At 40.8% G+C, this 12292-nt stretch overlaps 1 protein-coding gene across 1 annotated transcript in view; it reads right to left on the reverse strand.

Annotated features, from left to right (window-relative positions):
* The window catches only part of VPS13C (vacuolar protein sorting 13 homolog C), a 225912-nt gene that overhangs the window by 76119 nt on the left and 137501 nt on the right, over positions 1-12292 (reverse strand). Inside the window, exons 40-46 of the mRNA XM_018552762.1 lie at positions 10546-10625; positions 8713-8772; positions 7671-7848; positions 7411-7509; positions 4103-4206; positions 2170-2337; positions 526-830 (exon numbers count right to left, since the gene is read on the reverse strand). Of these exons, the coding sequence (XP_018408264.1) occupies positions 526-830; positions 2170-2337; positions 4103-4206; positions 7411-7509; positions 7671-7848; positions 8713-8772; positions 10546-10625 (994 nt within the window). The remainder of the gene's footprint in view (positions 1-525; positions 831-2169; positions 2338-4102; positions 4207-7410; positions 7510-7670; positions 7849-8712; positions 8773-10545; positions 10626-12292) is intronic.

Below are 12292 nucleotides of genomic sequence, written 5' to 3' on the forward strand. Positions count from 1 at the left end.
GTTTATTTTAACAATTTAATCAATTAAATTGAAAAAAGTAATCAGTCAACTAATCGATTATGAAAATAATTGTTAGCTGCAGCCCTAATGCTTGTGTCACTTTACGTGTATTTTCAGTGTTTGTACAAAACACTACCTACAAGGTAAATTAGTAGTCAATGAGCCCTGTAAACTGTGCTGTGGGCAATTAAGAATTGCATATTGCATATTGCATTTGGCCGGTGGTGCCGCTTGCTAAAGATGATTACTGCAAACAGTGGGACTGTGCAACACGATATGTGGTCGCAGCATGGTTTTGCAATAGCAAATCCCCACTGGGATCAAAACAAAAATGCACGAAGGAGGCAGCCAGACTCCTGAATGCTGGGAAACTGCAGATCTATAGCCTTCTGAAAAATAATCCACCACAGATCTCTTTTCAGAGGAACGGTAAGTGCCGCCTGTTTGAACGAGGCCTTAGGCTATTCTATAGTAACCGAAAAGGGAATATCAGAACAATAACAGACACAAATAGGATAATCGGACCTTAATAATTTCAGCTCGGTCAGCTGGATATCCATCTTATCGATGACTGGCGGAAGTGAGCCAGTGACATCTGGAACCAGGGTGAACTTGTTTCGGACTCTTATCAAGCCTAAATCCGCAATGATGACATTGCTGGAGACTGAAGATTGTGGTATATAAATAACTGGGGCTTTCAGGTCTATGTCCATGGCAAGGCGGAAGCTTTTCTGTGCCAAATCCTTCATGCTTGATGCAGCTTTTTCTGCAGCTTGGGCAGTTGCTGTGCCAACAGCCTCTTTAGCTGCTTGGAATGTGTTAAAGAAATTCTAAGACAAAAAAACAATAAAAAATTAAACATTACAACATTGCTTGGCCTATTTAATAGGGATGTTCAGATACCAGTGCCGATACTTGGCATTTTCACGAGAACTACCAGGGTTGCAGCTGGGACTTAGTTCTGGCGCTCCACCACTGAAATCCTGAAATCATTAGGCTGTATTTTTTAAGAAAAACTGTCACTTAACAATAAACAAAAATGTATCAGTACTTGTATCTGTGAGTACTTTGACTATTATCAGTACTTGTAAAAATGGTATCAGTGCATCTCTTTATTTATATTTATTTTAAAAAAAATCATACATTAAAACAGGAATGCACAAATCACAGGAACTCTGTATGCTCCTTACGAATGACAGATGCCTCCTAACTTTTGAATTTTTCTCTAGTCTAGTCATGGAGCTGGAAATGTATCTGTACTTGTACTTGTAGCGAGTACCAAACTTGGTGTCTGAACATCCCCACTATTTAATAACACACAGCAAATGGGCATAACAAACAAATTAGAAACCAGCTTCTGCTACAGCATGCATGGTAAGCTGTTGAAACACTGTACTTATATGCAGTCTAAATCCTGTGATAAAGTAGAATTTAGGTGTAAAATCTAAAGACACACTTGAAATACAGATTTACTGTTTTACATGTCAAAAGGATTTGTAATTTTTCTATCATTTTTGGGGTGTGCACACCCCCTGGAAAAGTCAGTAAGTTCACTTTACTACTTCTTGGTTTAATATCAGTTTTACTGCTTTCTAGGTCAGGCCACTGAACAGCAGAGATAATGTGGATTCTTTGTCCAGTTAATAGGCTAGAAATGGAGAAGTGGCATTGGAGGCTGAACTGCTGGACCAGGAGGATGGATTGTTTAATCTAGAACAACACGAGTCTTGACTGTAAAGTGTAGAAAATATGTGTAAATCACAAGACTGGCTGTAGAAGGTTGTAAAAACTGTGAACATGTATATGGATTGTAATAGTGTATGTAGGAAATTTCCTGGAGTTTACCTAAAAAGTAGTTTCCCAAAAAATGAAGACTTACCTGAGCCTATCAAGTGATGAAGACCAAAATCAAACCCCTTTTTACATCAGCACTGCAACAAGATAATACACATACACACACAAGACTTGTCCCATAGCAGCATCCAATGGCAATGTTTACACTGCTTGGCATCCAGAAAATACAAAACAATACAGTTTAGACCATAGGTTCCTGCCAACATAACATTTAACACTGAATAGGCACACAACCTTTATACGTTCTAACATGTTTTGTATGGTGCTCAGCTTTGAACCTGAATAAGACCCGATTAAAGAAAAAGGAATACTTACCAAGAGTGACATGAGGAACTTATGTAAACACACAATGTGTATACAACCCACTCTCAGTAAGATCTTGCCATCTACCGCAGACATATCCTTGTAAGCAGGGCCTTCTGTAGCATCCGGAAACAATGTCATTTGCAAGCTAAACACTTCTTCTCCCAGTATGTAGACAGCCTGTTTGAAGGCCACATAACAATGTTCAAATTGTGTATTAATAAATGTACAACAAAGTCCCAACATGTATATCAGCACAAGTTTCTAGTGCCCTTGCCTTGCAGCTTTGGTCCTGAGTTTAAATCCCACCTGGAAAGCTATCTGCATTTGGTCTGCATATTATTCCCATGTTTGCACAAGTTTACATCTAGTGCTCTACCTTAAGTACTTTCAAATTTCTCTTCCCTTTCTCCAACAATGCAGCGCTAGGAACCTAAACAGCAAATTGCCAGGTCCAAGTACTGTCATGTGGGATTGAGAGGAAGGCCCAACCCAGTGCTAACACAGCAGCTTTTAGTCAGGGCTCCAGTGAGTGAAAAAGGCAGCAGGGGAGCATATGTATCACCAGGGAGGGGGTAGGCTTTAGAGTAAACCTGTTACTTAATCCTGAAAAGGGAAAAGTACAGGTTAACTTTAATATGTATACATTTAAGTGTTCATAATACCTATGACATTAAACCTATGGCCAGGCTATGGATATTACAGTTTTTAGATATTTTTAACAAGCAATAAAAGAGCTTTAAAACAAGCCATTACTAGCCCCTCTAACTGTTTTTCTGCTCTCCATAGAAAGTAAAGGTGTAAGGAGTTGTGATTTTAGTGCCTCTTTCTGAACATTGAGAGCTTTTGGATTGCTTTAGTCTTACCATGACCTGTATGGTTGTTATGTCCTGTTGGGTCCCAAGCCCTCCCCCATAGAAGTTACACTGCACTGATGATGGCCAACTAGCCTAACAGCTGTATGCAGTTTGGAGTAACTTGCTTTATAATATTGGGCTTTATTTGCACTATACACCAGCAGATCTGGGTGGGCATCTGCCCATTGGGGTGTAAAGCAATGATGCGCATGGCACCGCCTACTGTCCTAAAATGAGGAATAATTCTCTAACTTTTGGGATATGTGAAGGAATGAGACATGTGAATACCTTCTGTTTTGGCACTTTTTACTGCACAGCTTGACTGTGCTATGAACTTTGAAGTTGAAATTCTTCACAATGCCTACAGCTACAGAGCTATTTTTTTTGCTTGTTCAGAACATATAATTACTTTAATGCGCATAGTCTAAGTACAGGTTCACTTGAAATGTCAAAGTTGATGGCAAGCTTAATCTTACACCTTTTTAGGAACTCCAGGGGTAAGATATGCCCACAAAGTTTGTAACTTCTGCCCAACGTTTACAGCCATTACAAACCCGAACCTTAGTGTACTGTTCTGCAGTATGTGAAAACAGATGACTGGGGAATCTATGAGCAAAAGAGTCACAACTATATGACCATATGAAATCGATAGTGCACTCAAATTAACCTGGGGAACTCTTGCCACTGAATTTTTAGATAGATATAAGAAGCCACCAATTGATTTAACCCATTGGTGCCCACCAAAAATTAAAAATAATGGAGGTGGCTAGTAAATAAAAACTATAGTGTATTTAAAAGCAAGAATAATTTGGGTTCTAGGAGAACATTTTGATGCATTTAATATTTTAAACACACATTGGTAAGATCATTTCAAGCTGATCATATTTACATGTGTATCTAAAGAAAACATACAAAAATAATAAGACTCTAGAATACCTTTGAAGGTTTGAAACAGCTAAAACTGATAAAATGGCATCCACATATAGAAACACATTTTACAAATCAGGCTAGGGATGTGCCTGTCAGAAAGTTTAAAAGATACAAATATGGCCTTTAGGTAACATTTCTGAAAAAAAACGTTATTTTACCTTATGATGAATTGTTTTTGGATCCACATTGATGACCACAAAGTCACGAAGACGGGCATAGAGATCCTTCCTACTGGCCTGCACAGCATAAGATGCATCCATACCTAAGAGCGAATAAATCAATTTGAGCAATAATCTCACATTGTGCAATTTGTAAGTCACCATGCATAAACAGGCCTTATAGCACTGACTTCTAGTGACTTACAACAAAGTGAGTAATTATGACATTGCACTGGATACGAAAATATAACAGTTACTTTATTATGACACATAACACAATAACTGAGACATTTGATGCTAATGGTGTTGTGCGACACAGATAATAAAATTAAATGTATTGGGATTACAGTTTGAATGTCAGATTATAAAAAAAAATATTTCAGTGTTCAAACAGCAGTGCTGAGGTGAAAAGAGAATTTAACATGGGTGTTTTAGTATATAGAAATAATGATATGTAATAATAATAACAATAATAAGTAATCCCTGATGATAATAATGATAAGTAATCCCTATTAACCAGGGAGACTTTATTGTAGTGATGTTAAACATATACTTTGCTTGGTTGCACAAGTATTTAATTGTTTGCCCCAATTATCTACAGCAGTGGTTCTCAACCTTTATAGGGCCCGGACCCCTTGGTAACATTGGCCAAGTTGTGGTGACCCCCCCCAACGGTAACATTTAGGGATGACGCGGCTGCTGTAGCGACATCTGGCGGCATGGCGGGAGAACTGACACTGCTGCACTAGGAGAGGGCTGAGGAGGACTCTCAGCACAGCAGAAATCACACAGCGACCCACAAGTTGAGAACCACTGCTTAAAGGAGACAACGAATCCCAGAGGAAAACAACAAATCACAGCAATAGTCCATTTGTAGTCCTCTGTAGCTGCTGGTAATCTGCATTGCACTGTATATAAAGTATTATTGCTGGGATCTGATGTATTCCTCTATAGATGGTGTTATTCTCCATTGCGCCGTATAATTTATTATTGCTGGGATTTGTAGTCCTCTATAGCTGGTGGTATTCTGCATTGCTGTATAATGATTATACGGAATACCAGCAGCTATATAGGAATACAACAAATGCCAGTAATAGTACAATATACATACAGTGTATAATGTATTGCTGGGATTTGTAGTCCTCTATAGACCCTTTTGGGGGGGGGGGGGGGGGGGGTGCAGGCTTACCTGAGCAGATATAACCGCATTATGTACGCTGTCAGAATAAAAAAAAAACAACCCATAGGAATGCATAGCTAGATTCCTATTGGCTATTTCACTTTGCAATAGCCAATAGCAAACTAGCTATTGCACCCGCCCTCTGCTGCTGTCAATCACTAGACGGGGACCTGATGGAGAACTGCAGGTCCCCCTCTGCTGATTGAGAGTAAGTAATCCAGAGTACAAAGGTCAGTACTATATAATGAAGTGCAGGGGTCAGTAGTATGTAATGCACGGTGCACAGGTCAACATATGGATATGTATTTGTATTGTAGGCAGCAGAAAACTTTCGATCAATCTCATAACACTGCCAGCCTAGCACTTGGGACCTGTCATTACAGCTGGCAGCCTTGTGCAGTCTGCCCCTTGGCAGATTTCCCTCGCGCCTTTTCAATAGCAAGCTATAAAACAAGCCACCCCTAATCTCTCCAGCTGTTTTAAATTGAAGTTATACTTTCTCAAAAATCCTCAAAAAAACAAAAGAGTTAGGATTCAGTCAGTTTCTACCAGCTTAGAACATAAGGTAGGCAACCCGGGACAGGTGGAGATCTTCCTGAACAACAAGTAAGGAAGCTTTGAAGAGTTGGGGGGGCAGTAGTAAGTAACATTGTTAAGAGGTCACTATTCTATAATGCAGGGGCACCCACAATTTTTCGTCTGGAGATCTACTTTTCAAATGACGAGCTCAATGAGCTCTACCAACGAAAAAACACCTGCATTCAGGGGTGGGAGGGGGCGTGGCATTGAAGTCAATGGCACCGCAGGCAGGCCACTCGCCCACAGTGCGATCACCTGCACCAAGAAACCCAGGCACATTAGTGCCTGCGTTCCAGTCCAGCGCAATCCGCAAAAATGCTGCAAGCACTATTTTTGCAGATCGCACTGGACCGGAATGCAGGCACTAATGTGCCTGCGTTCCCGCTGCGGGTGATCGCACTGTGGGCAGGGGGCATGGCTGTGGTGCCATTGACTTCAATACAACCCCACACCCTCTCCTGCCCCTGAACGCAGGGAGTCGGCCACCTTACATTCCAGTGCGTCCTAGAGACCCCGGCGTCCTGTCCTCCCGTGGTGCTTGTGTGGCTGACGTTGCACATGGGGAGAGGTGTCCTGACACATTCAGCCGGCAGCCGTACGAGCACCGCGGGGGCATAGCCGTAGCCAGCTCCTTTTGGAGCTTTTGGTGGTTCCTTCACTTCTCGGATCCCCGCTGCATACAGATGGGGAGAGCAGCGGAGCGGGGATCCAGAGAAGCCCCACGGGTGGGAGAAGAGGACTACGCGATCGGTGGTAGATCGCGATCGACCTTATGGGTACCCCTGATATAATGCATAGTTTAGTTCTCAGAGGTCAGTAGCATGTAATGCAGAAATCAGAGGTCAGCAGCATGTACTGCAGACAGCGGGGGTCAGAAGTTTCACACAGTGCAGGGTCAGGAGTAAGTAATGCAGAGTTCAGAAGTATGTGATGCAGAGTTCAGGAGTCAGTAGTATGCAACGCAGAGTGCAGGAGTCAGTAGTATGTAATGCATGGCGCAGAGGTCCGGCATAAGTAGCGCAGAGTGCAGGGACAGTAGTATGTATAGCAAAGTGCAGAGGTTAAAATGCACACACGCACCTGCATTATAGGCAGCAGAAAACTGCCAATATCTTGCTAGGGTCCAATCATGTTGCTAATACCACTCTGATGAGAGAGGTGGTGTGCAGGGTCAGGAGCTGTTGGCACGGTGGGGTGGTGATCTACTCATCAGGCTCTGTTCAACTGTAAACACCAGCTGTTTGTTTACATTAGAAGGCTGACAGCCTATAAAAATTATTTTGCAATTGAAAAGATTACAACTGCAACACTTTTAGCTCTTTAATGCTGATAGCCACAGAGGTGAACAGTGGTTTGTTTGGAAGTGCTTTTATCGCTTGTTCCGTATACATATACACTTTAGTGTGCATAGTCTGGACACAGGTTCACTTTAAGGACATATTTCACCTTTGCACTGAAGAACATACTGCAAAGTCAAGTAAACAAACAACTATGACCTGACAATACCCATGTTTATACATTTACTACTAGGCAGCTGTTAAGGACGTACCTTGGATCCTAATATCAGCAATGTTACACGTTTCATCACAAACAAAAACATTAAAGGCATTTAATGTGGCTGAAAGCTTCATGTCAAAAACATCTTCCTCTGTGGAGCCAGGAACAGCTGAAAACATTAATACATATGAACAGTTGTTACTTTGGTGTTATACAATAAATTGCAAGATACAGAATTACAGATTTTCTGCGTTAAAAAAATACCTTAGATGCTGATTTTTTTTTCAACCCTATCACATATTGCTGTAGTACCAGACTTACTAATTTCAGGCTTAGTGCTGACGCTCTTCTGTTTTGCCAAGCTTGACTTTAATTCCTTGGTTCTCTCAGCCACACTGGCCTCACCAGATGGCATGGCAGCAGACAAGAAATTCAACAGAGAAAGCAAAGCTTGAGTGTGAAGAATTAGATCAAGTGAAGACATAGAAGCCTGACAAAAGAAATTCATATATGATCAACTAATAGGTATTCAGATACCTTACTTCGTATATATGAATATAAAAATTACAAGCAGGTTAAAAGACAAGTATGAGTCCATGTGCAAGTTATTGTATTACAAACCAAGAACACCAGGGGAAAAAAAAAGAAGACTGGGTGAGTTAAAAATTTTCAACATTCACATTTAAATGTGTGGAGATAATAACAACATAATGTATATGTGCCGCCCCAACAGGGGCATAGAATATGAGATGCATAGCCTCAGTTAATATTAGCATTGTTATATAGGTTAGAATTTATATAGCGTGATTTGCCTAACTATTTTCTCATAGCTAAATCCATGTGTTATCCTATGCTGCCATCTAGTGGCCTTTTGTTGTAATATACATGTCTAATGTAGATAGAGGTCTCAGCAAGGGATATATTTAGCTATCACAACGATCGGAGTCAGAATAGTATAACCTATGAAATTACTGTCTACTATGCATCAAAGAGTATGGGTGCAACAAAAGGAAGTGTTGTGGGTTTTCCCATTAGAGCAATTTCCACTCCAGACAGGAAGCGAGGGAAAAATCTACCCAATGAGGTTAGTAAATAAAAATCTGGAGGTTTTTTAGCAGGCCATTTTAGCAGACCACATAACTAATGCTGAAATTGGAAAATTCAATGTACAAAAAATATAAAAACTTTCTGCAACATCAGATTCTATTTTTTTTTAAACACAAACCAATAACATGCAATATACTTCATGTTCAAATCAGTAGAAGTATTTAAATAATTGTAATGATTTGAAACCCTAGCTTACAAAAATGAAACATGCAAGTCAAAAGAGAAAAAAATTGTTAGCTCAACTTACACTCAAGCGCTGAACAGTATTGTTGTGAATGGCTTTAAAACCTGGTCCATTACGATCAGCCTAGAAGATAGAGATCGCAAGAATTTAGCTCTCTGAGATTAAAGCAGACCTTCACCCCCTTTCACTTAACATCACATCAGTGTGCAGCTCTACATACTGATATGAAATCATCTTACATCCATTAGTTAAACAAACATATTTTTCTTTTACTTACAATTACTTCCTAGTCCTCTTGGGCAATAGTGATGTACTGTAATGTGCCCAGGCGTTGCAACCTGGGAAGATTACATCAGCAGAGCATTGTTGGGAAATCTCATCCGTAATCTCACAAAATCTCAGGGAAAGACACTTATCTCCCCTGAGATGAGGTGCATAGCCACATGTCCTAATCACATGTGGCAGAGTTCTAGCAAGTAAAGGGAGATGGATTAATCTGTCCTTAGTTTGTCGATTGCCATTACTAAACAATTCTAAAAGGTGTATTTGTTGCCATTTCAAAATATGGGTAAAGTTCCCATGCAAAAAAAGTTTAGGGGTATAAATAAAACAAAATGAACATGCATCAGTTTCACATCCACAGTAAGAGTCTAATTGATGTTTGCCTTTGGTTTTGTTTCAGTTGCAACACAGCAACTGTGGGGAAAACACACCATCTGTTCCTAACAATAAACAGAAGTTTTTATCAGTTATTCCTGGATATATTAAAACAGCTTATGTAAATGAAAAGTACCACTTTCCTTGAAAGCATCATCTTGCATAAGTTTACATTTTTCCTTAGACTGTATAAAAAAGATTGGAAGTCATGGGTGACTAGCATGCAAGGTTTAACCCTTTTGAATGCGAGAGAGGTTTGTTCGCTTCTGGAGGTCCAGCTCTAATCTATTACCCTTTAGTAATGGAGGTTTAACCCTTTCCCTGCCACCGACGTATAGCATGGCGAAACACAACTGTTTCCAGCTGGCCACGTCAGTATGCCATACATCGGTGGCTTTCTCCCCTCTGCCATAAGCTCATGGTTGCTTTAGCATGCTGAGGGAGGAGGGAGGGAGTGCTGCCCGCTTTCAGGATGGCTAATCGGTGTGGCATCCTGTTAGTTTCAAGATGACAACGTCTCTGCGCATGACCGAGCGGAGGATTGGTAAACACCTGTAATATTTACCGATCCTCTAGGCAGAGCAAACACTGGAGTGATCAGGTGATCAGTCCAGCGTTTGTAAACAACTGGGGACACATAGTACTATGTGTCCCCAGTTATGAATGAACAGGAAGTGCTTTACATCATTACCTGTTCATTCAGGAGTTTCTCAATGGGGAGAAGCACTCAGTACAGAAGCTTCTACACATTCAGAAACTGGTGATAGTTAATATATTTTATTATCATCAGTTTCTGAATGAATGGGAAGCCTCTGTACTGAGTGCTTTCCATTCATTTAGAACAGAAAAAGAGATTAAGGACTCTGTGTCCTCAATTTCATTTTCTATTTCAAAAGGGAAATGAAATTAGACCCCTTAGACTGCTAATATTTCCCCGATATCTCCCAACCGTAAAAATAAAAAATAAATAAAAACACATATAAAAATAAATAAATAAATAACGCTAGCAGCACAGCAAAGGAAGATCAAAACAATGGGAAAAAAATTGCAAAAATGGTGTGGCCAGCTGAGGGTAAAAGTGTTCTAGAGGGCTTGGCAGCAAAGGGGTTAAAACTGCATTAGACTATACTTCGTTTTAAATCATATACATGTGCAAACCTGGCAAATACATTTTGGTATAACAGGTTTCTACAAAAACAGAGTAGATTTTGTTTCGGGGGGAAAAAGTGAACACCAAACCTTCACATATTCCATTTTTAGAAGATGTTCTTTGGTGTCATCAGAAGAGTTGATAAGAAGCAGAGGCCCTCCATCAGAACCTATAGTATTGAGAGAAAAAAATAGAGGATTTGGACACCAACAGCTTGTGCAGTTTATGCAGCACTTTACAAAACAAAGACAGAAAAGGTATAATACAATTTAAGACAAGAGGGTTAGGAGGACCCTGCTCTTGAAAGCTTACAATCTAAAAGAGAAGGGCAAGAGATGCAAAAGGTAGAAACTGTGTGGTAATGAGTTGCTTGAGAAAGTAAAATTTCGCTTGTTAGAGACGGGATAGGCTTCCCTAAAGAAATTAGTTCTCAGGGATCGCCTTAAGGCAGACAGAGTAAGAGACAAAACATGGAGGTTGGCTTAAGGAGTTCTGAGGGATGGGAAAGGCTCTATAGAAGCCCTGAAGGTGAGCATGGGAGGAGATGCCAGGGGAGCTAGAGAGACCTAGGGAGTAGGGGGACAGAGTGAAGAGGATGGGTTGGATGATATTTGGAGATAATAGTTGAGATTTTCTGGGGACAGAGTTGTAGATGGTTTTGCATGATGTTCTTAGTATTTTGATTTTTATTACTTGAGCGATCAGAAGCCAGTGGACTGGTGGGGTTTACTGAGTAAGAAAGTGAAGAATAGAGCAAGAGGGTGACTGGAGTAGTTGTGAGGGAATGGGGTCCAGGGGCAGGTGGTGTGACGGGTGTCAGAGAAAAGATTAGAAATCTCTTAATGTAGGGACAGGGAGAAAAGAGCAAGGTATTGAATGTTGTGGTATGTTTTTTGGGGGAGATACCTGTACAGTTGAGAATGGCATTTACCTTATATTTCAAATGACTGGCAATGTCAACAACTAGGGACTGCTTGCAGCTTTAACAGCCATCTAAAAAGGACCTTATGCCTGAAGCTGGCATTACATGAGGCCTAAACATCCACCTGGTAAAACTTCGAGAACGTGTAAAGAAGTGACAGTTTTGAAAAACGGAAATATGGCAACCTAATGCCGAAAAGACCACACAGATCTAGTAGAGTATGCCTTCACAGGAAAAGTTGGAACCTGATCCTTAAAGGAAAAGTATTGAGAGTGTAAAACATACTCTTCCCAATACTTAGAGCCAGCTTGGAACACTGTAGCTGTCACACGCCAGCTCTATACTGGGAGCTGAGCAATTATGTAACTGCTAATCGCTCAGCTCACAGTCTCTTCCCTGCAGAAAGCAGTGACTGTCAGTCACTGCTCCCCACAGGGCTTCCCCATTCCCCTCTGTGTACCTCCAGTGCTTATTGGAGAAAGGTATAAAGAGGGGAGGGGTCGGGCACAGCTGGCTGTGGCTCTAGAAACAGAGAGAGCTGACAATCAGACAGCCGGCTGGATCCAAACAATATTGTCAAGATTCATCCCAGCTGCAGCGTGGCTCTGCACTGTCAGCACGTAGTAGGCAGTAGCCTGCTATATGCTGACTTTGGGTTACAGGAGTATATTAGTAAATGTACTCCTGTGACCAAAAAGGAAAGTAAAGGTCAAAAGAAAGGTTTGGCTTTGCTTCTCTTTGCAGATCATAAGCTTGAATGGTGATCTGTCGGAGCCACTGAGAAATGGTATAAGAAGAAGCAGGTTTACCTTCACAAGGACCATCAGGAATGACAAAGTGCCAGTCTTTCTAATGGAAAGAGTAGGTGAAAGGCAGACATACACATAACGATGGATGGACATCTCCTAAGGAAC

Source organism: Nanorana parkeri, unplaced genomic scaffold (genome assembly GCF_000935625.1).
Source record: "Nanorana parkeri isolate BGI_ZX_2015 unplaced genomic scaffold, ASM93562v1 scaffold97, whole genome shotgun sequence".
Classification (NCBI taxonomy): Eukaryota; Metazoa; Chordata; class Amphibia; order Anura; family Dicroglossidae; genus Nanorana; species Nanorana parkeri.